The sequence below is a fragment of the Heteronotia binoei genome, chromosome 12 (genome assembly GCF_032191835.1).
Source record: "Heteronotia binoei isolate CCM8104 ecotype False Entrance Well chromosome 12, APGP_CSIRO_Hbin_v1, whole genome shotgun sequence".
Classification (NCBI taxonomy): Eukaryota; Metazoa; Chordata; class Lepidosauria; order Squamata; family Gekkonidae; genus Heteronotia; species Heteronotia binoei.
Genome location: NC_083234.1, coordinates 43821425 through 43844128, shown reverse-complemented (window position 1 = coordinate 43844128; position 22704 = coordinate 43821425). Strand labels below are relative to the sequence as shown.

The 22704-nt window shown below is 45.7% G+C and overlaps 1 protein-coding gene across 1 annotated transcript in view; it reads right to left on the bottom strand.

The window, feature by feature from the left end:
* Positions 1 to 1856: 1856 nt before the first annotated feature.
* LOC132580382 (disintegrin and metalloproteinase domain-containing protein 2-like) overlaps positions 1857 to 22704 on the bottom strand; it is a 44289-nt gene continuing 23441 nt past the window's right edge. The window contains exons 15-21 of the mRNA XM_060251145.1: positions 22326 to 22434; positions 20077 to 20260; positions 19415 to 19495; positions 16994 to 17111; positions 13707 to 13863; positions 5618 to 5650; positions 1857 to 2035 (exon numbers count right to left, since the gene is read on the bottom strand). Coding sequence (XP_060107128.1) covers positions 2002 to 2035; positions 5618 to 5650; positions 13707 to 13863; positions 16994 to 17111; positions 19415 to 19495; positions 20077 to 20260; positions 22326 to 22434 — 716 coding nt within the window. The 3' untranslated portion in view covers positions 1857 to 2001. The remainder of the gene's footprint in view (positions 2036 to 5617; positions 5651 to 13706; positions 13864 to 16993; positions 17112 to 19414; positions 19496 to 20076; positions 20261 to 22325; positions 22435 to 22704) is intronic.

Sequence of the window (22704 nt, the reverse complement as noted above, 5' to 3'; positions counted from 1 at the left end):
ATGCCTGGAACTCATAGCAACTTCTGGTGACCACTACTGGGACATGTAGGACATTCCAATTCTGCATTAGCCTTTGTCCCAGTCTTGTTCTTGAGTTTGTGTGGGGGCAGGGAGCAAGCAGGGAACATGCAGCCCTGCTCCAAAGATGCCAATGCAGAATTCAGGAATAAGAGCCACCTTGAGGAGCCCCTCACAGAAGGGAGGCAAGTGCTAAGTGCAGAATCGGTCTCAGAGAAGTGACGATACAGGCTGCCTCTGCCTCCCGGTCCTGGTATTTCAAGCTCTCCCATCCAAATACTTGCCAGTACTGGCCTGCTTAGCTTCTGAGATCTGACAAGGTTAGACTTGCCTGGGATATCCAGGTCAGATGGGTACCTGTTCATTACTCTGGTGGGTTAAATGTCAGTTCAACCATGCTCTGTTTAATCCTTAACATAAAAGAGTTCTCAGCTCTACTGATGCTACATAATTATTGTTAAAACAAGATCAGGAAGATGCAGTTGAAACTGGAGAGAGCCACAGGTCAAAATGAGGCTGCACAGCAACTGGTGTGGAATCAGTCCCTTGAGTTGGGAAAGCAGAAGCCCGGGGGTGGACCAACTGCTACTGCAGAATGAGTCCATGTCTGTCTCCAAGTTAGGCTCTCTTCACACCAACAAATATTCATCATGCTGAGAACCTTATGTGGTTAAACAAAATGTGGTGGGAGAGAAGACCTGTGAACACATCTTGAGACCTCTGAAGTGGCAGGGAGGACACTGCAGGCTGTTCTGGTTAAAAGTACCCTTCCTGAACTGCTTTTTAAAAAAACTGTGAGGAAGTTGTAGGAAGGGCAATTTTCATCAGAAAATTAGCCTGTAAGGAAAGGGTTAAACCACCCACAGCAGCTGCTACAATCAAATTTGCAGCCCCCAACAGTATTTCAGTAAAAAAGAAGGGGGAAGTGTTGGGAGACTTCTCATAGGTATCTTACATGATGGGTGTTTTTACACTGACAGTTTGTGGCTCTCTATCACTGCATTGGAAACTCACCTTTTACATTACTTAACGTTCTCACAACTGTTTTGCATCGTTGCTGCCCGAAGCATCTACATTTGTTTCGGTGAGATGGGTTCTGGCGCTGCTGTTGCAATGTTTTTCTCAAAACTAGTTTTGATCCGGTCATTTCTCTACAGGCGTTTCAAACTTATAGAAGTTTTCATGCGTTTTAAAGGACTCCTCCAAAAGCCACAAGGTGCAGTAATTTGCATGAGAACTGACAGCACTTGAAATTTTTTACATATCATTGCTTGCCTCATCTTGTAATTTAAATATGTATTGTTTTTGCAGTGTTCACACGATTTCCAAGCGATTATATATATTTAACTAAGCACTGGTATTCTGGCTGCCCTATGATCAGAGACCTGCCGCTCCCCAACTGAAGCTTTGAGCAGGCAATATAAAAGTTTGGCTACGCAAAATTAGCAGAGCAAATCCACAAATGTAAAAGGAAAATAATTAAAGCGGAACGGTGGCAGGCGATTTGAAGACTCTAAAACTTGGGATCAAACTGAATGTAAAAACACCCTATGTCTGCTTTGGTCCTCATCAGGGCTTTTTTTTTGTAGAAAAAGCCCGCAGGAACTCATCAGCATATTAGGCCACACACCCCGATGCCAAGCCAGCCAGAACTGTGTTCCTGTGTGTTCCTGCTAAAAAAAAAGCCCTGGTTCTCATCCATATCTATCAATCATTACTAGCTTCTTAAGTGCAAACACAGCTTCCTCATAGGTTTCAGTCCATTCGAGAACTACACCCTTGGGGGGATCTCCACCTATGTCCCTATATCCAAACGCAAGGAATGATCTAGAATGCCATTCAGATAATGCTCATTTGAGCTTTATGAGCATGCAGATATTTATTAAGCAATGACAAGGCAAAGAGTTGGACAACAGTGGGCAGCGATCTTCTTGTCTCATTTTCTTCCCTGCTCAGCAGGAACCCCCGCCAGGTCTGGTTGCATTAGGTCTTGGTAGCCACTGCTGCTGGCAGAAAACTGGTGAAAAAGCAGGAGACAGTGGGAAAGGACATATGTTAGAGTCATAAAAGTAAGAAGAATCGGCATTTGAATCACTTGTGAAACTTCTGCTGAAAATGAGGGGGGAAATTGTACATGTTTATTTCCTCATAATGTCTAAAGGGAAAATGTAGTGGTTGTCAAACTGAGGACCCAAAAGTGGATGGGTCTTTTGCAGATGGGTTGCAAGGGGAGGAGGAGGAGGAGGAACAACAAGGTGAGTTGGAAGACAAGTCTCTTTGCGGCTTGATAGCAAATCTGAGTTTGCCTCTGAATAATGCACTAGGAAATGCAGCCTACTAAGTAAAGTGATCCTTAATAATAAAACTGTAGTGGTATTGGCAAAATAGAGCTCTCCCATTGGTTGAGCTCCAACAACTATTGGCTTATCACCTGTCACTCCACACCTCTACACACCTATTGGCTCACTCCCCTGTTTTCCACCCACATCAGCCCAGGAACATTGGAAACAACTGCCATAACCGCACTCTTGCCTCTGACAGGCACACATCTCAGACACTTTGGTGGCTACTCTCCCTCAGAAGTCTTCACAAATGGTTCCCGCTGTCCTGTGCCCTCCCAAACTGCCTTCAGGCCCCCAACACCTACATGGCTCTGCCAGCCAACAACAGTGCACAGCCCCCCTTCTCTCACACAACAACAGCCTGAAGCCCTCAGAGCAGCTACTGCTGTCCTGCACCCTCACAAACAGTCTCCAGTCCAGCAAGTACCTCAGCTTGCCCCAAAAAGCTCACACAGACCGATAACAATGCCCAGCCCCTCTCTCACACACACAAACACCTTAGGACTTTGCACAGGGCTCTGCCACTCTGCCACACCCTCCACAACATCACTGGGGTCTCTGCCACCAACACCACTCTGACTCCCCCTGCAAGGTCCACAAAACAGCCCTCCAGGCTGCCACTCACCCCGGACTGCCTCCCAAGTTCAGGCAGCACCACTCACCCTCCTCTGCCCTTCCAAGGCTGTGCTCACAGCCCGGCTCCTGTATATCCATCTCTGACATGGCCTCAGAGCTGCCATTGCAAAAGCCGTCTCCCAACCCTTCTACAACACACAACACCTCCAAAGCAGCTCTCCCGACGCAGCCCAACAACTCATTGGCCCAACCTCTATCAACGTACACAACAACTGCTGGAGCCACTAATACTTGTGTCAGCCTGGGGGGTGAGGGTTCACTACCATGCTGGATTGCCCAGTGAGGACTTTGTGTTGAGGAGGGAGAGAGTTGGCCTCTGTTGAGAAATGCTTTACCTTGCACAACACAGGCAGGGGCTGTGCCTCAGGGATGGAGCCAGGCCATGGCGTGGGGGGGACAGCTTTCGACAATGCATTGCACAGTCAGGATACTGTGAAGGTGGGGGAAAATACACATCACCAGCCTCTGCGCAAAATCCCATTAATACCTCAAATAACCTTCATCCTTTACAATTCCTGTCTTTCTATAGAGAGAAAATACCTTCATATTCTCTGCAACTGATAAGTCCAGAGGTATGACAACAGCAGGGGCTGCGGTTCAATGATACAGCATCTGCTTGCCATGCAGAACCTTGCAAGATCAATCCCTTACATGTCTTTAATAACTGCATGAGATACTAAGAGCTTGCTGCCACTCTGAGTGCACTCTGAGGGGTCTGCTCCTGACAAGGTGGGTGGGTGGGGGACAAGGCCTTTTCAAGGCCTAGTTTGCCCTCTGAGGCAGAACTGCTTGGGCCAACTCCTGACTACAGCTGCCAGCTCCGGGTTGGTGCTGGAATTTGTTGTGGAGTCTAAGTAAGCCAGAGTTTGGGGAGGGAAGAGACCTTGACTGAATATAATGCCATATAGTCCATCCTTCAAAGCAGTTCTTTTCTCCAGGAGGTTGTCTACCCTAACCCTAGCCTCTGGGTGACTTGATGCCACCTGACTGGCATGACTTAACTAGACCTAGCTGCTTGTTCCTGTTCAGCAGCAACCCTGTCCCCCCCCCCCCCATGATAGCCTGTGTGACTTCACAGTTGCCAACTGATCCGTTTCAAGGTTTTGGTACTGATGTTTAAAGCCTTACACGGCCTGGGACCGACATACTTGAGGGACCATCTTTCCCCATACACGCCCTGGAAGTCATTGCGGTCTGCTACACAACACCTCCTGACCACCCCTGGCCTGAAGGACATCCGTTTTGTCTCAATCATGGCCAGGGCCTTCTCGGCTCTGGCCTCTGCCTGGTGGAATCAGCTCCCTATGGAGATCCAGGCCCTACTTGAATAACTATCATTTCATAGGGCCTGTAAGATGGAGCTGTTCCACAGGGCCTTTGGTTGAGGCAGTGGGCGTCCTATTCCAGCAACTATTCCATCAGTTGGCCTCCCTTGTTCGGACATCATGCTTTACAGACTATAGTGTTATCCTATTTATTATCACCATCATTTCATCTTGGGCCAAAAACTGCTGTATCCTGTGAAATGTGCCATTCCCACCTGATGATGCACTTTATTTGTTTTATTGTTCTATTATTTGATTTGCTAATTTTATTGTATTGTTTTTAAATTTATAAGATAGGTTTTTATTGTTGTTCAGTTCATGTTGTGATCCACCCTGAGCCCATTATGGGAAAGGACAAAATATAAGCCTACTAAATAAATAAAATAAATAAATGCCAGATTTAAATGTGCATTGGGCAAGGGCTCTCTCTGTATTGTGGCTCTTAATGAAATAGGGAAACCAATAATTATTTCGTTTTAGTTAATTCTGTTGAAAGCCTTTTTACTTTCTTCATGTGGCCCTTGGCCTTTGGAACTCCACAGCAAGGGAGCCTGCCTGGCAGCTCCATCCAGGACTTCAGAACATCATCAGAGATCTTCTTACACGGGAAGGTTTGATGGTATTTGAGGGAAGTTAAGGCTGATTCCTGTTGTAACTTATGCATTTTTCTGGAGGATCTGCAGATTTTACAATTATTTTTAGCTCTGATATTGTCACTGTATCCTATTGTTATGTTAAATTGTATATATTCTATCTACACTGCAAGCCCATTTGGGCTAGTAACACACAGTATACATTCTAAAATAAATGTATTATGGCATTTTTAATGTAAGCTTTTTTCATGGGATAATGCTGCTGTTTTGTCTCCTTTCCTGCTGTGGTTTATTTATAGTTTGTTTTACACTGTTTGTTTTATATGGGAGACTTATACAGATTTTGCTGTGACTTCTCCCAGAGAATCTTGGGATTGGTAGCTCACAGAAGTTCTGAATATTCTCTGTAGGGTTACCAATACAGATTGTTTTTGGTTTTTAGTATAGAGATGTAGTAAGAGATGACTTTAATGTTTTATGCCTTGAAACTGCCTTAACTGTCTTTGGACAGAAAGACAATAAATAAGCTGTATGTATAACCAAATGCTAACCTATCCTTTAGCTAAAGGAGAAAAGGGAGTATGCAAATCCATCTTTCATTGCTACAAAGAAAGGCAGAAAAGAAACATTGAGAATGCCTATTTTCTAAGCCAGTTACAGAAAAAGATGTTTCTTTTGTATCAATATAGAAATAGTAAATTACCTTTCTTTGTCAGACATGCGGATGTCTTCTGATCTAGAATAAAATGAATATTAAGATTACTAAAAATGCATCTTTACACAGAATGATATGTAATGACTACCAGTGTTCCCTCTAAGCTGAGTTAGCATGAGCTAGCTCACAGATTTTTAGCCTCCAGCTCACACATTTTTGTCTTCGTTCAGGAAGGATGACCCCAGAGCACACTAATTTATTTAGTAGCTCACAACTTTAATGCCAGTAGCTCACATAGCAGAATTTTTGCTCACTAGACTCTGCAGCTTAGAGGTAACATTGATGACTACCCTCGTCCCAAAAGGGATCTGACTCTGAAAGGGAAATTCCATTCTTTATTAACAATACAATCTTATCAAGGACATTGTAGATTTGAAAAAACAATGATTTGGGTTAACTTTCATGGGTTTCTATCATGAACTGCGTCAGAATGGCTGAACTGCATCTGTTCTGGAGGGACGGTGGCTCAGTGGTAGAGCATCTGCTTGGGAAGCAGAAGGTCCCAGGTTCAATCCCCGGCATCTCCAAAAAAGGGTCCAGGCAAATAGGTGTGAAAAACCTCAGCTTGAGACCCTGGAGAGCCGCTGCCAGTCTGAGAAGACAATACTGACTTTGATGGACCAAAGGTCTGATTCAGTATAAGGCAGCTTCATATGTTCAGCCAGAGAATGATGCATGAAGTCAGTAAGTAGTCGACAAATATGATTGCATAAATCAGGATCTAAATAAAAAGTTATTTTGGTGAATTAATAGTCAGTAAGAAGAAAATTTTATTGTTAAACTGCAGTTTTTAAAGAGGAAGAGACGCTGACAGCTAAGGGCTGTGATCTTAGGAATGGGAGAAGTATAAACAGGTTGCTTACCTGTAACTGATGATCTTCGAGTGGTCATCTGTGCAGTCACACACATGGGTCTTGCCGCAGGCAACGGATCCATACCTCGGAGCTCCAATAGCTCGTATATAACGTCTTTTGGCGCGCTTTCCTCCCGCCCTGGGGAGCGGGCAGCGACCGCGCATGCCTGGAGCGGGGGGAGAGCGCCCATTCCACTCAGTTTCTTCCAGCCGCCGCTGGCAGAGACACTATGAAGAGTAAGAGGTTAATGAACAATCACCAGGAGCCAGCAGCGGGGAAGGCTGGGTGGGCGTGTGTGACTGCACAGATGACCACTCGAAGATCATCAGTTACAGGTAAGCAACCTGTTTATCTTCTTCGTGGTCTCTGTGCAGTCCCACACATGGGTGACTAGCCAGCTAGGTGTCCTGGAGGAGGGTGCTGGTAAAGAAGAAGTTAGTCACGTAAAACAAGCAGTCAAATGCAATTACATTGTAATCAGTCAAATGCAATCACATTGCAACATGAAATATGCAACAACATATGCAACATGGTATGCAAGTTAAAGATGGAAGCGGATGCACTCACCCGAAGCTTCAGTGGAAGATGGATTTGAGGACCGCCTGACCGAAGGAGGCGTCACGTCTCGCACGAACGTCTAGCGCATAATGGGAGACGAACGTGGATGGAGAGGACCAGGATGCAGCCGCACAAATGTCCTCCAGAGAAACGCCTTGCAGGAAAGCCGAAGACGTCGAGACCGCTCTAGTAGAGTGGGCCTTAAGGCCTTCGGGTAAGGGCTGCTTAGCCAGCTCGTAGCACAACCTGATGGCACTAACTACCCATTTAGACAGCCTTTGGGTAGAAATTTTGTGACCCTTGTGAGGGTTGCCGTAGGCCACAAACAGATTAGGGTCCTTACGGAAAGGTTGTGTACGATCAAGGTAGAAGGACAAAGCCCTTCTGACGTCCAAAGAGTGTAGGGCTCGTTGTCCCTGGTCGGATGGGTTGGAGAAAAACGTTGGTAAGGAAGTTGAGGTCGATAAGTGGAACTGGGAGACAACCTTAGGCAGGAACGCAGGGTCCGGTCGTAAAACAACTTTGTCCCTATGGAACATGGTGTAGGGAGGATCGTAACGGAAGGCGCATAAGTCACTTGCCCGTTTGCCTGAGGTGAGGGCTACGAGCAATGCCGTCTTCCAGGAAAGAAGGTTGAGGTCTGCGGTGGCCATAGGTTCAAAGGGGGCCCTTATCAGGCAGGAAAGAACTAACGATAAACTCCAGGTCGGGGCAAAGGGTTTAACAGGTGGGTTGAGGTGCAACATGCCCTTAAGAAAGGACTTGGATAAGGGATGGGAGAACACAGTCTTGCCGTCAACCAAATTGTGGAAAGCAGAGACAGCAGAAAGATGCACCTTTAAGGAAGAATAACAGAGTCCTGCTTTTTGCAGAGAGAGCAGATAGTCCAGGATCAGGTTCAAGGGTGCCGACTCCGGCTGTAGATGCTTAGATGTCGTAAAGGAACAGAAGCGCTTCCATTTACGCTGATAGGAAAGTCTCGTGGAAGGCTTCCTTGCGTTAAGGATGACATTGGCTACCTCTGCAGAGAGGTAGGAGGGTGTATTCTCCAGGCTGTCAGGGCCAGGACTCGAGGGTTGTGATGCAGAACCTGACCGTTGGCCTGGGAGAGAAGGTCGCCCGCAGGAGGAAGTCGGCGGTAAGTGTGGCATGAGAGTTGAAGAAGCCCCGTGAACCACGGTTGTCGAGGCCACCATGGCGCAATGAGGATGCAGTCTGTTCCATCCCGAGCTATCTTCACCAACACCCGCGTCAGAAGAGGAGTTGGTGGGAAGAAGTAATGAAGGGGGCCCGTCCAGTTGTGTAGGAAGGCGTCGTTGCCCCTCCTGGAGTAAAACCGAGGGCATTTGGCACTGTCCCGGGATGCAAAGACGTCCACCTTGGGTATTCCGAAGCATCGGAAGATGCGTCGAAGGTAGGTTGGATTGATGGACCATTCGTGATCGTCTATGCGAAACCTGCTGAGGGAGTCGGCCAGAGCATTCTCCACACCTGGGAGGTGAATGGCAGTCATGTAGATGTTGTGCTTGACACACCATTCCCAGAGCAGTACGGCTATACGGCAGAGACGGAGGGATCTGGTGCCGCCTTGTTTGTTTATGTAATAAACTGTTGCCATATTGTCCGTGGAGATCTGAACGTGCCGGTCCCTTATCAGGGGAAGAAAGGACTGTAGAGCTCTGTGTACCGCGATCAGTTCCAAGCAATTTATATGCATGGTTCTCTCGGAGGTTGTCCAGAGACCTCTCACAGTCTTGTCCTTTAGGTGGGCTCCCCAACCCCACCAGGAGGCATCTGTTGTAACTATGGCCGTTGGAGAGGTTGACAGAAACGGCCTGCCCTCGAGGAGATTGTTGGGAACAGTCCACCACGTGAGGGAGAGAAGCGCCTTGTGTGGAACAGTCAGCAAAGAACTTTGAGATTGTGTCTGAGGGTGGTAAGCTCTTACAAACCAGATTTGCAGTTGTCGCATCCTTAACCTGGCAAAGCGGAGGACGGACGTAGTGGCGGCCATGAGGCCCAGCAGGCGTTGGATTGTAAGCGCGGACTGACAGGGTTGTTGTTGTACTGACTTGGCTAGGGTGATAATTGTCTGTGCCCGATCTTCGGGAAGAAAGACTCGATGTAGGGAGGTGTGGAGAAGAGCTCCTATAAATTTGAGCTCCTGGGTAGGTGTGAGGTGTGATTTTGAGGCATTCACACGAAGGCCCAGGGAAGTCAGGAGAGTGAGAGCTGTGTCGAGGTTGTGCTCTAGTTGTTGTTGAGTTGGGGCCACCAGAAGCCAGTCGTCTATATATGGGAAGACTGGGATGTTCCGGATGCGAAGCGCAGCCGCCACCACTGCCATGCACTTTGTAAAAACGCGGGGCGCAGTGGAAAGGCCGAATGGTAGGGAAACATATTGGTAGTGGTCCTCGCCCATGGCAAAACGCAGATACTTCCGATGTTGAGGTCGGATGGTCACATGGAAGTAGGCGTCCTGAAGATCGAGAGAGGCCATCCAGGAATTCCTGGGTATGAGGGGCAAGATGGACTGCAGGGAGATCATTCTGAACCTCCTGTATTGGATGTATTTGTTGAGCCTCCTCAGATCCAGAATGGGGCGCCTGCCTCCATCCCTCTTGGGGACTAGGAAGTATTTTGAATAAAAGCCTGTCCCTCGGTGGAGAGGAGGGACGGGTTCTATGGCGTTCTTGTGCAGTAAGTCCAGAATCTCCTGATGCAGGGGAGAAGACGGGGGTGTAGCGATGAAGGAATGGTGATGAGGTGGAGAAATGAACTCGATTGCGTAACCTAGGCGCACGATGGTCAGCACCCAGGAGTCTGTTGTTATCGAATTCCAAGTTCGGAGGAAGGGTGAGAGACGGGTGCGGGGCGTTGGCAGAGTGTGAGGAGAGTCAAAGAGACTGCTTTGAAGGAAGGGAGGACTTTTTGGGCTGCTGTGAGCGAGGCCTCTGTTGAAACGCAGGTTTCTGTTGTCCACTCTTCCGTTTCCAGAAATCATTGCGCCTAGGAGATCGTTGGCGCCTCTGGAATGATGGTCTCCAGGATCTTGTACGGTTAGGCTGCTGGGAGAACGGTTGAGAAACTCCCAGACGTTTTGCGCGCTTGCGCCCGTCGTCCACTGAGGTGAGAACCTCATCAGTAGAGGCATGGAAGAGACCCAGGCCATCAAAGGGGAGATCTTCGATCTTTTGCTTAATGTCCGGCTGTAGGTTGGTGGACCTTAGCCAGGCATGACGGCGAAGGGCGACAGATGACGCAAAAACCCTTGAAGAGCAGGAGACAGCGTGGCGAATGGAATTTATTTGTTGCTTCGATACCCTAGATAGTTCTGATACTAGCCCAGAGGCCACCTTTTGAGAGGGTTCCGGAAGGGAAGGGATGAGAGGTGTAAATTGGTTGGCCAGATGGAAGATGTAGGCCGAGAAGTAGGCAAGATAATTGTTCAGTTTCGAATTTGTTGAGGCAAGGTTGAACATTTTTCTGGCCAGGGTGTCCAGCTTCCTGCCCTCTCGGTCTGGAGGTGTTGGATGTCTGGAGGGCTTAGCCTTAGTGGCTGAGTGCACGATAATGGAATTGGGTGCTGGATGGGAAGCAAGAAATTTAGCCTCGGGAGCATGAACCCTATAAAGCGAGTCCAAGCGTTTAGAAGTAGGGGGAATGGAGGCTGGTTTTTCCCAGGTCTCACGGAGGCCTTCGAGGTGCACCGGTAGCATAGGGAGTAGTGAACCAGGTGGAAAGTCCGTTTGTACAAGGTCGTGTACGATATCAGAGACCTTAGGTGAGTCCGACGGAAGGGTAATGTTTAAAGCCTCGGCCATAGCAGTAATCAGATGGAGGTAGGCCTTGGAGGCATCAGATGGAGAGAGTCGGGGCTGTGGTGCCGAATCCGAGACTACCGAGTCTGGGTGGTCCTCGGAGTCAGATGAAGCTACGGAGTCGGCGTCGGAACGGGAGTCGTCACCGGAAGGAGGGGGCGGTGGCGGAATCGGGTCCGAAGGGGCGGTCTGAGGCTTCAGCACCTGGTCGCGTTGGTCCGTGTGGGTATGGACCGGAGGAGCAGTCGAGGTAGAAGCTAACGGAGTGCGCGGTCTAGCACCTTCTGCCTGGTAAGAGTCCCGAGATTGCTGTATACATTCCCGTAGTCGCTCACGGAGTCGGGGGGAGTAACGAGAATAATCAGGTTCTCGGATCGGATAAGGTTCTCGGGCCCGATCTTGATCACGGGGTCGCGGATAGTAGCGATCACGGATCCTAGGCGAATCGGGAAAACGCTCGACATCGCGGAAGCGCGGGGAGTCCCGGTGTCGTGGGGAATCCCGGAGTCGTCGTAGGGAATCACGGGGTCGATCACGGGGTCTAGGAGAATCCGCGTATCGAATAGCAGAGTACGTTGAGAAATCGGAACCCTCCACGGATGGGGACCGAGAAGGATGGCGATGGAACCGACGTTTAGGAGAAGGGGACCGAGAGAAATGGCGGTCGTACCTCGAAAGGGCGTAGTATTGTCGATACTGGCCCGAAGAGTCGGAGTCTCGGCGCCTGCGTGGCGATCTGGAGCGGCCTCTACGAGGCGGCGACCGAGATAGGGCTCGATGAAGAGGTGAGCGAGCGCGGCCTTCATTTGAAGCTTGAGTGGCCGAATCCCTATACAGGGGAGAAATCCCGATGTCTCGGAAGGATCCGATCCGAAGCGGAGGCTTGAGATAGGTCTGAGTCGAATCTGTAGTCAGGTCGGGTTGCATGAAGTCGGCAGGGACCACGCTGTGCACTGAAGGCGAACGAGAGTGGACCGGTATGACCTCTACTGCTGTAGATGAGTGAGGAGTCAGTTGCGGCATGTCGGTGATGACGTCAGAAGGAGCCGACAGTTCAAGCGGAAGTGCGGGCTGCGTCGAGGCCGTGGTATCCATAGGCGTCGAAACTGGAGCCCGAGGCTCTTTAGGAGCCGAGTGCGAGTGGTGTAGTTTCCTCGGAGCCGAATCAGCCGATTCGGAAAGGCGAGACTTTTTGGGCGCCGAATCGGAAGATTCGAGATGGCGCGATTTTTTCGAAGCCTTATGGCCTGGATCGGCGTGCTTCGAAGATTTTTTAACGGACTTGTGCTTCTGCTTAGGAAGAGACACGTCCGCAGAGGCCGAAGCTCCCGATTGTTGTTGGGGAGGCGGCGGGTCCGAGGCGGGCATAGCCCTCAGGGACAGTTCAATAAGGAAACTCCGGAGCCTGGCTGCACGGTTTTTCCGGGCTTGCTTGCCGAAGTTCGCACAGTGAGGGCAGGAGTCAACTCGATGAGCTTCGCCCAAACAAAACAGGCAGTGGCTGTGGCCGTCTGACGAAGGGATTTTGGTCCCACAGCGCGTGCACTTTTTAAAGGTAACTTTCCCTTCCATGCGCCCCGGACAAGGGAGGGGAGGGAAGGGAAAAAGGAGAGAATAGCGCAGGGAGCGGTTTTTTTTTTTTTTTTTTTTTTTCTGGGACGAAAAGGGTAGCGAGAAGAGGAAAATACTAAGTAGTGAAAGAAGGAATAAGAGATGAGGTAACGGACGAGCTAAGGAGGAACGCAGCGAGGAGGGTGTTGTCCGGGCGGCGGTAGGAAAGAAACTGAGTGGAATGGGCGCTCTCCCCCCGCTCCAGGCATGCGCGGTCGCTGCCCGCTCCCCAGGGCGGGAGGAAAGCGCGCCAAAAGACGTTATATACGAGCTATTGGAGCTCCGAGGTATGGATCCGTTGCCTGCGGCAAGACCCATGTGTGGGACTGCACAGAGACCACGAAGAAGATCAGAGAAATCATCCTCCCTTACAAACTGGAGAACAGTGTAACCCAACAAGTAACAACCATTCCTGCTCCTGAACAAATTCTGATACTTCTGTTAAAGGGGTAAGGAATCTATGAGGAAATGCTTTGCTCAACACATGCACACAAATTGCATTTCCCAGCCATAACAATAAACTGGGTATAACATTAGTATAGAAGTGTATAGCTTCACAATATGACAGCTCCATCTCTGTATTCATTCTTGTCTCGTCCCTATCTCCCTTTCATATTTCCAGATAAGATCAACTTTTCTTTGCATTTTGCAAGTAGTATTACTACTAAAAATATGAAATATTATGTGTTTAAACTGCCTTAAGCAAGTTTTATTGCTTGGAAAGGCAGGATATCAGTTATCTAAATAAACATGTAGGGATAGGTAAACTTCCTCAAGCTCTCTCAACAGAATGATCCTCTCTCCCTCCATGAAGATGCCCAGAACAAAACATTGCAGCACTAACAATTCAGCAATACGAAAGCCTTGGAACACTGGGACCCAATTGAATGTACCTGGCAGTTCTGGGACTTTTTGTGTCTTGAATGTTACTGTTGTGGCTTTTTTCTGGATGCTCTGATGGAGGTGGACAAATGGAAGGACTTTTCTCCTCTGTACACCAGCAAGTAAGTTTGAAAGAAGGGAAAGGAAAGGTATAGGGAGTAGGGTGGAGTGCAGACTGGGACATCACTAGCCCAAGCTCCAGTGCATACCAATCTCAAGCTTTGGAAAGATGTCTATTTCAAGCACATACCACACACCCCACACACACATATGAACTTTGTTAGCATCATTAATGTAACATTTTGCATGCATCATGTGAAAGAAAGCTCAACACAGCAATCTGTAACTTACTGATAGTCTTGCAAGTCACCCTCTTCAGCAACGTAATCATTGTATCTTTTCCACTTGACAACCAGAATGATTGACCCAACAACAACAGGCAGAAAGAGCAAAAAGCTTAGGAGCAACCACATCTTCGTATTGACTGGCAAGCTTCTTTCAGTGATCTCTAGATGAGAAGACATTTCAAAATAAGATTTTGCTGGCAGCTAGGTAGAGCACAGTGGCTAAGAAAATGGATCTGGGAGGCTACTGATTTGAAATTTTACAAGGGAGATTTGTATATACATAACAATATACACAACACAGCTCCCAGCCAACATGACTTTTGTAAATACAGCTCCAATGATTCTCAGCACTGCCTTTTTGAATGGTCAAAGAAGATGCCTCCTTCTTGCTTCGCCAGCTGAAAAGCTGGCTGGATCCAATCCACTTATTAGTATACAGTATGAGAAAACAAACCAGAAAGAACTTGCACAAAAAAAAGACTTGGACCACTACTGTTTATGTCAGACTTGTGAACAGCCACTTGCCTAGAATGAGTAGAACTTGCCAAGAGGACTGGCACTTGAGTCGCATGCAGCCTGATCCCATGCAAATTTGCTTGCAAGGAAGTTCCACAGCTTTAATGGAGCATACACTCTGCTAAGTAGGACTGCAGCCAGCTTGCACCAATTCCCCAGCATCAACAACAAAATTGATTCTGTAGACATCTTTTTTGACAGTCCTAAATTCTCAGAATTAAGAGCTGAACTGACCCCCCCCCCCCCCGCCCCATTATTTAATCAGAACTCTTTCTCTCTCTTCTCAGAAGTGAAATTATCTTGGCTACTCAAATGGGTTTTTTTGTTTTGTTTTGTTTTGAACTACTCTGTGTGTGGTGAAATTCCTGGCAGCTGTCCCTAAGCTACATGATAACTAATTGTAGGTTCTTATGTAGGATGACTTTGGTTGTAAAAAGAGTAAGAAGTAAAGTGATCCCTTAACATCATATGGCCTTTAAAGTAGGGGGGAAACTCCTGAATGCTCACTCCAGCCAGCAATTCTGCCTGAAGCTCTCCTATATGGCTACCATATGGGCACTGCACCACTTCAGGCTACATATGGAGGCTCACATGACTGAACAGTATTCTACTCCCCCCACCCCCCAGTTCCTTGCACACAAAAAAGTAGGATTTGAGAAGGAGCATGAGGCTAGAATACCTCTCCCATATGTAGAGGGAAAATTTTGTACAGAAGAACATTCAGTTGTGTGAGCCTCCATCTAGAGTCTGAAGTAAGATTTGTTTTTGAGTAAATATACATCTCTCTTTAGGTGAGCTTGACATTCCATTGTTTCATCAATCAAACACCACAATCAGGGTAACTAATAGGCCTGGAGGAGAATATCTTGTCCTTTTCATAGAAGCTTAGTGTAAGGTATGGAGGTAAACAACATCCTATAAAGCCTCTATTAAGGAAAGGACATCTTTTTCCAGGCCTCTTGGCAACCCCCAATCTCAGTGAAAATATCCTGAAAATCAAGTCAGCAGTCCCATTTCACATCTTCAATCATGACCCTCCAGAAAATAATACAATAAATACATAATACCTTTGTAAGTTGACCAATAAGGGCTACAGTTTATGGTATTGTTTATTGCATGCATTTCTTGTTTTTACTGCATTTTTTAGTTTTTAAATCCAGTTTTTGCATTTTTTCCATCATGCCTTGTACTGTTTCTGTTGTGTTTTCTAACTTTGTAATCCCATTTTATCACAATGTTTGTTATTTGTCTTATACTGTTTCTATTGCATTGCTAAATTTTGTAACCCATCTTGAGTCTCAGCAAGAAAGGCAGAATTCAAATAAATAAGTGGAAAGCAACAGCCCTTCAGCAAACATGGAAAGTTGATCATAGGGTTGCCAGGACCAACTCAGAAAATACCTGGGGACTTGGGGGCTGGAGCCAGGAGACTTTCCCACTCCCTCAATAAATAAAAATAAAGCAGTGAAGTTCCCCTGAATACAGTCTTCATTTCCACATCCTCTTTTTTTGCTTTGAAAAACCGCCCTCGACTAAATGAAAGTGAGAACACACACACACTCACAAAACAGTCAAAATAAGCAGTTTGCAAGCACACATTTTTGTGATTTCACTGGGGCAATTTACTCACTGGAGCTGTTGAATGTAACCATCTGCTGTATTTTAACCAACTTCTTCAGAGAAACAGGAAAACAAAAGCAGAGCAGCCTAGGGGGTGAAGCTTTCCTCCAAACAAACAGAGGGACTCTGCTGACTTGTCTTCCTTTCAGACACTCATCAGAAAGGTCCATGTGGCTCTACCCACGCCCCCCCCCCCACCCATTCAGCTTTCCTCTTGGTCTCCCATCCAAGTACTAACCACAGGATTTAAAGGCATGCACACAGTCCAAAACACATGCAGTCTGCAGGCTTCTAAGCCTGCCAAGATATAAAGGCACATGGTGGCTGTTGGGGCGGGGCTTCCCTCCGCCAGCCAACTGGCTGGCAGTGGGAAGAAGCCTGCAAAACCAGGGGATCCACTGCCTGGACCTGGGATTGGCAAGTCTAGTAGATCAGCTCATATTTAGAGCTAGTTCTGCAAGTAGTGTGGTCTCCTCATGAACAATGGCCTGTGCATGAGTAAATGCCTGCTGGGGAGCAAAGGCTTAATGAACCAATTATTTTCATTTACTAGTTTGTCTTTTTCATTATACCTGTTAGTATATAAAAACGATGCATTCACTGTAATAAGTATTCTGAGAAACTGGAAGACTTTCTTCTGAGGCCAGGCTTGAAAAAAGTAAATATCACATCCAGTTGCCCATAGTACAACTAGATTCCCCAAGGAAGCTTACAGGCAGGGCAAGATTGTGAAAGCCACAATAAGTTCTTTGTCCTGTAAGAACAGGCATATTGCCTTGGGTCCCATTTCAAGCTTTCATAACTTGTAGCCCTCACTAGGTCTGTTTTGCACAGGTAAGTTTGCATTGCTGCTTCCTTTTTGGATGGAGGGGCAAGCTATCCACCGTGCTCTTCTGCAGATCCTGTTCTTTTCAACAAGACCTGTCCACATGAGCCTCCTACTATGAGCTGTGCCACGTTTATCAGTAGGAGAATGGACATTGTTTGGAGTCTTCATCTCAGATGCCCTTTGGTTTGTCTTTGTCCCTATTGTGTTGTACATCAGTGTTCTAGAGATCTATATTCCTACTAGCATGCATTGACTGCTGACTATGCACTTAGTTAGCCAGGACAGAGAGGTTTGTCTTTACTGCATTTGTTTCCATTGAGACTAACCATTTTTCAAAAAGTGAATCCCACTGTCAATGCTTCCTCCGAGGTGGCTTCCTTTCATCTTACAATCTGGAGGAGCCCATCCGGGATCACAATGGCAATTTTTGTTATTGTTGCAAATCTGAAAATACAGATGAAAATGAGAAGCAGCATTTACAATGTTTCTGTTTTTAATTTAATCATTTGGAAGTGAGTCATCCCTACTCCCTGTGCCCCAATGCAAAGGGATTTGAACAGTCGGGAGGCTTGAGTCTTGGTATCCATGTTCATTGACTCTATTTGGATTTGGTCCACTAGCCTTTCTTTTTCTCTTATAGAGCAGACCCATCTCTCAATGTATAGATTCAGTTATTTAAATACCAAACAAATGCCCTCTTGCAGATCCTGCTGCCTATAGCTCTACCCATTGCTTCTTTTGCAATGTCCATTCATCATCCACCCCTCCCATTTGTTGTAAGTACCAGCACCTTAACTTGAACTCAGGAACACACAGTGTGAACACTGAAAGCCTTGGTAGGTAATTGACTTTCCATGGTTTGAACCAACTGAACTTTCTGTGTTATCTTCAAGGACAGAGTCATGAATGTATTACAGATACCATAGCATGGATTAACATGACTAGGTTGACCAAGTCTGAGAAGCAAGATTACTTCCATGCTGGGTGGGATTGGGAAAAGGTACTTTTTGCTTTCATATTCATTTGGTTATTCTAGAAGAAGGTCTGAGTTCAACAAGACTCCTAGACTCTTAACTGATTTAACTTCTGACCTCATCCAAATGGGGCAATATGATTATCTCCAGAATACTGGATTGATACATTACTTGGACTAAAGCAGTTAGCTTGGGTTAGCAGGAAACAGCTCACTCTGACTGGCTGAGACACATCCATGGATACGGAATGTATCAATTGGAAGGAGACTAGCAGTGTGGGAAATTGCCTCACATTAGACTTCTGAAGGAGTTCAGTTGTGGTGATTGATTGAGAAGGAGCTGAGAACAGCCTGTCGGCTGAGTTCCTTGAGACAGGGCTGAATTAGAGTTTCTGTCTGAGAGTTTTAATTTGGGAGAAGGGGCAAAACCAGGCTTTTTCTGTGGACAAACTTTCTGAGTGGTGGCACCCTGTGTCACTAAAGTAGAGGAAAACTGAGGGCTCTGCTGAGATCTGTCAGTGCTTCAGGGCAGACTCCTGGTTCAATAAGAACACACAAACACACTGAGGGACTAGGTTCTTGTCGCTGTGAAGAAATCCCAGGAGACAGACAGGAACACTAGCTGTGTGGGACTGAGAACACACAGGATTGAGGGGCTTGTGTGATGGCACTCAAGGGTGTGAGTCCTCAGGTACTACTCTAATGCCTGGAGTGTACCTGTATGCTAAAGAGAGTGTCTGTGTGAAAGACAAAAAGTATGTGACCTTTTTTAATGTTTTAGAAAGCCTGAGTATGTATGGGTTTGTAATCTTTCTCTGAATAGAGTGTTTCCTGGTGTTAAGGAAGCACAGCCTGCCTGTTAGTTTTATATATCTTCAGCCTGCTAGTGTTTTTTTATATCATTTCAGCCTGCTAACATCTCAGGTGATTAGAGATCATTTGTTTAGTTGAACGCCTGCCTGTCAACTGTTTTGTTAATAACCAAACCAATAATTATTATTTCACTCCTTGCCTTCTGTAAATCAATAAACATACTATTTTGGTTTTGAATTTAAAAATGTTTGGTGCCTAGTTATTTTCTGACAGGATTTCATTCTGTGTGCCTGAGGTACTGGGGTGAAGGTGACAAAAAATTCACAGTGGTCATCTTCCCCAAGCTGATCCTAACCATTCCCCACAGTTACCTTTCTGCCTTCAGGGAGACTTTCCATATCAAAACTAATTTTAAAAAATTATTTCTGCACCTGCAGTCTGATGTGATAGCCCATTCTAGCACATCGGTTCTCCTCCTCATTTTCCTGTTGTGACAATCCAGCTTCAGGCCACAGGTAATCACTCTGAGGCTTGCTGGGAGTCACAACCAAAACTGTCACCAACCAAAAGAGCTGCATGACTACAGTATGTCCTGCATGCCACCCCACCAAAGACATATATACAATAAAGTAAGATGTAACAGTTAAATATATAATCTTAGCTGCATTCACATGATTTCTGTTTACTTTCATCCCTCTCACGGAGAACGCAACCCCCACACAGAGGCTGTTTGTTTCAAGATGATGAACAACCTGAAAACCCTAAGCCTCATTGGGCAATGGCCTTCCCCACTTTCATGGAACACGGGGCAGATGACACTTTGGGGAATGGTGCACAGTAGAGCCTGAGATAGCATGTCAAGCGGCCACATGTGGTTCCTGAGACACTCAGGTTTGAGAAAGAAACATCTGCCTCTTTCATGGTGAAACATAATAATCATCGTCACGTTCACTTTACTTACTCCATGTCCAGAGCATTTTTCTTTAGGATTACAATCATATTTCAGGATTTCATAGTTTTCACACACTTGATTGATACAAACCTAAAACACATATAAAAACAGCATTTTGTTTTTTAAAACCCTGACAATTCCAGGCTCAGGAAGCAATCCTTTATTGCACCTCAGGCTCCAACATCTATATCTTGGTCCCCACAATATGCCGCCACCTCAGAATTGGGCAAGTTTGATTTTCACTCTTATAGTAATTCCTGAAACAGTCTTATCACAAGCCAAAATAAGAAAGCTACCATAGGAGCAAACTAGGTGCTTGCCAAGATCCAGTTCTAGGAACTTCAGCCTTTGCCAGTCTTCCACAAAGTAAGGAAAGAATTCTGAGAGAAAGAACAGCAGATAGGGGGGGTTTATCCTTTCAATACTAGCAACTGGAGGCAGATCTCAAAAGGTGCTGAATAAAGTGGTTCCATTTGCTGAACCACTTCAAATAATCTTATCTGAAGCTTCTGCCCTCCCTCTGTTGTCTAGCATTAGATTTTAAATGGCAGGAATAAATCTTTAATGTTATCTTTTATTTTGCTCATCTTATCCTATAAAGCAGTACACCACCATGTAGACTGACAACATTATTTCAACAACAGTAATATTGTGCTAGACTGTATTCTTACTTTAGAAGGTCCACATTTTGTACCATCTTTTAACAGCAGAGGGTCTTGCAAAGTTTCTGACTGTTTCATGTCCAGGGATGCACAAATAATATTTCTCACTGGAGTATACAGGACAGGAACTTTTATTTTAACAAAAGGAACATTGCTTGGATACAGGCAAATTAACTTTCCACATCTGAAATCCCTATCAAGAGCATTTGGAAAAGAAATCAGGATCACTTGTGTGTACAGGATTGTTATTAGAAACCCCAGATTCTTAGGATACCCATCTATCCCATTAACCAACAACCTGGACAAAACCTGAACAAAACCTGGACAAAAGGCCTGGCTCCTTTAATAAAGGCTCAATGAAATGTTATTTCCTTCCATGCCATGACAAACTTCAACTGCCACACATTACGTCTCAATTAAAGGAGCAGGATACTTTTTCCTGAGGCTACTGGCAACTCTATCTTCCCATTTTTTCTTGCTGCTTTTATTAGTCATTAAATTTTAAAAATAAAGCGGTAAACAAATTTTTAATCAGAGAGTCATACAGACCAAAAACAAAGCTGACAGTCTGGTGAAAAACTGGGGGTGCGAGTTTGCAACTGATTTTGGAACCAGAATCAGTACAGGAGCAGAAGGGGGACATTATGGCTCACTGTGCAGAAAACAACATGCCCATGTGACTGTAGGTACTTCAATTCTAGGACTATTAGGCACATTAAAAACCACTATGTCTCCAGGTCTGACCTGAGGGTTCTTAAGGAATTCCAATGTGAACCATTGATCTACTAACCAGCATACATAACTTATCACTAATATCAGCCTCTGTACCAGATGAATGGAGAGCAGCAAATTTTATAGAAGTTTTTAATACGGGGTCCAGAAGGGAACCAGGAAATTACAAGCCACAACTTAAAATCTGTTGTCAGTAGACAAGTAGAAACTGTTATTGAAGACAGAATTATTAAGCATATTAAACACACAGCCTGCTAAGAGAAATGCAGCATGGCTTCTGCAAGAAGTCATGCCTCACCAACCTTTTGGAATTCTCTGAAAAAGCAATCAAGCATATAGATAATGATGACGACATTGGATTTATACCCTGCTCTTCACTCTGAATCTCAGAGCACCTTACAATCTTCTTTACTTTCCATCCCAACAACAGACACCCTGTGAGGTAGGTGGGGCAGAGAGAGCTCTCACAGAAGCTGCCCTTTCAAGAACAGCTCTGTAAGAGCTATGGCTGACCCAAGGCCATTCCAGCAGCTGCAAGTGGAGGAGTGGGGAATCAAACCCGATTCTCCCAGATAAGAATCCACACACTTAACCACTACCAGGTGGGGTTTTTTTTAGCAGGAACGCATAGGAACACAGTTCCTGCTGGGCTTTTTCAACAAAGAAGCCCTGTGTGAAGCAATGGTGATGTCAGGGGGTGTGGCCTAATATGCAAATGATTTCCTGCTGGGCTTTTTCTACCAAAATGCCTTGGCTACTACGCCAAACTGGCTCTCCTTCAGGTATTATATGCTTGGCCTTCCAAAAGACTTCTGACAAGGTACCTCACCAAAGAATCCTGTAAACTTAGTGGTCAGGAGAAAAAAGGCCATGTCCTCTTATGGATTAAAAATTGTTTAAATGACAGGAAGTAGAGAGCAGGAATAAAAAGACAGTTCTCTCAATGGAGGCCAGTGGTATCCCACAAGGAATTGCATTGGGACTGGTGCTATTTAATTTGTACATAAATGATCTGGGATTGGAGATGAGCAGTGTAGTGGCCAAGTTTATGGATGACACAAAATTATTCAGGTTGGTAAAGACCAAGGCTGAATATGAAGTGCTCCAGAAGTACCTTGACAAATTCAGTTTGAAATTGCTGAAACTGAGAGGGAACCTTGGCTTTAAAAGGGGTTTAGACAAATTCATGGAGGCGAGGTCCATCAGTGGCTATAAGCCATGATGACTAAAGGGAGGCAGTCGCACCAGGCACACCATGGAAAAGCCTTGGAAACCTCAACATGAGTTATAAATTGGACTAGATGACCCTGGAGGTCCCTTCCAGCTCTATGATTCTAAGTTTCTTTTCATCAATCTGAATAGTTCCCATTACTTGATAATATCTTTGCACTTCTAGAGCTCCAAAAGGAATGTAGTGTTCCTCTATCACAACACACAGAAAAGCATGTTCAAATACAACACACACATATATACAATCCACAGAGAATTCTTAATTTCTAGATCCTCTCTACTGCCTAATAACGTACTGATTTGAACAAGGCTTATAACCCTCTGATGGATCAGTCCCACAGTGTCCAAACCTATCTGCCTGACGATTAATTACTTCATAACATACATGTGGAGCACTTCTTGCACCTGTGAATATTGAAAAAAAAATAACACATCCATAAAAGCCCAACATAACTTTTTTGACAATGCTTATTTGTATATCATCATCATCAGCCCTTATTGGCATAAAAGAAATCAGTTATACAGGATTAGAGGATTACTAAATTATAAAGACTAAAAATAACCCATGAAATACAAAATATACAGTTAAAATTTAGAAACATGGTTACCAATTAAAACTATGGTTACAAAATCCTTTGGCTTATTTGTATATGTCTGTATATGAGCAGAAGGATT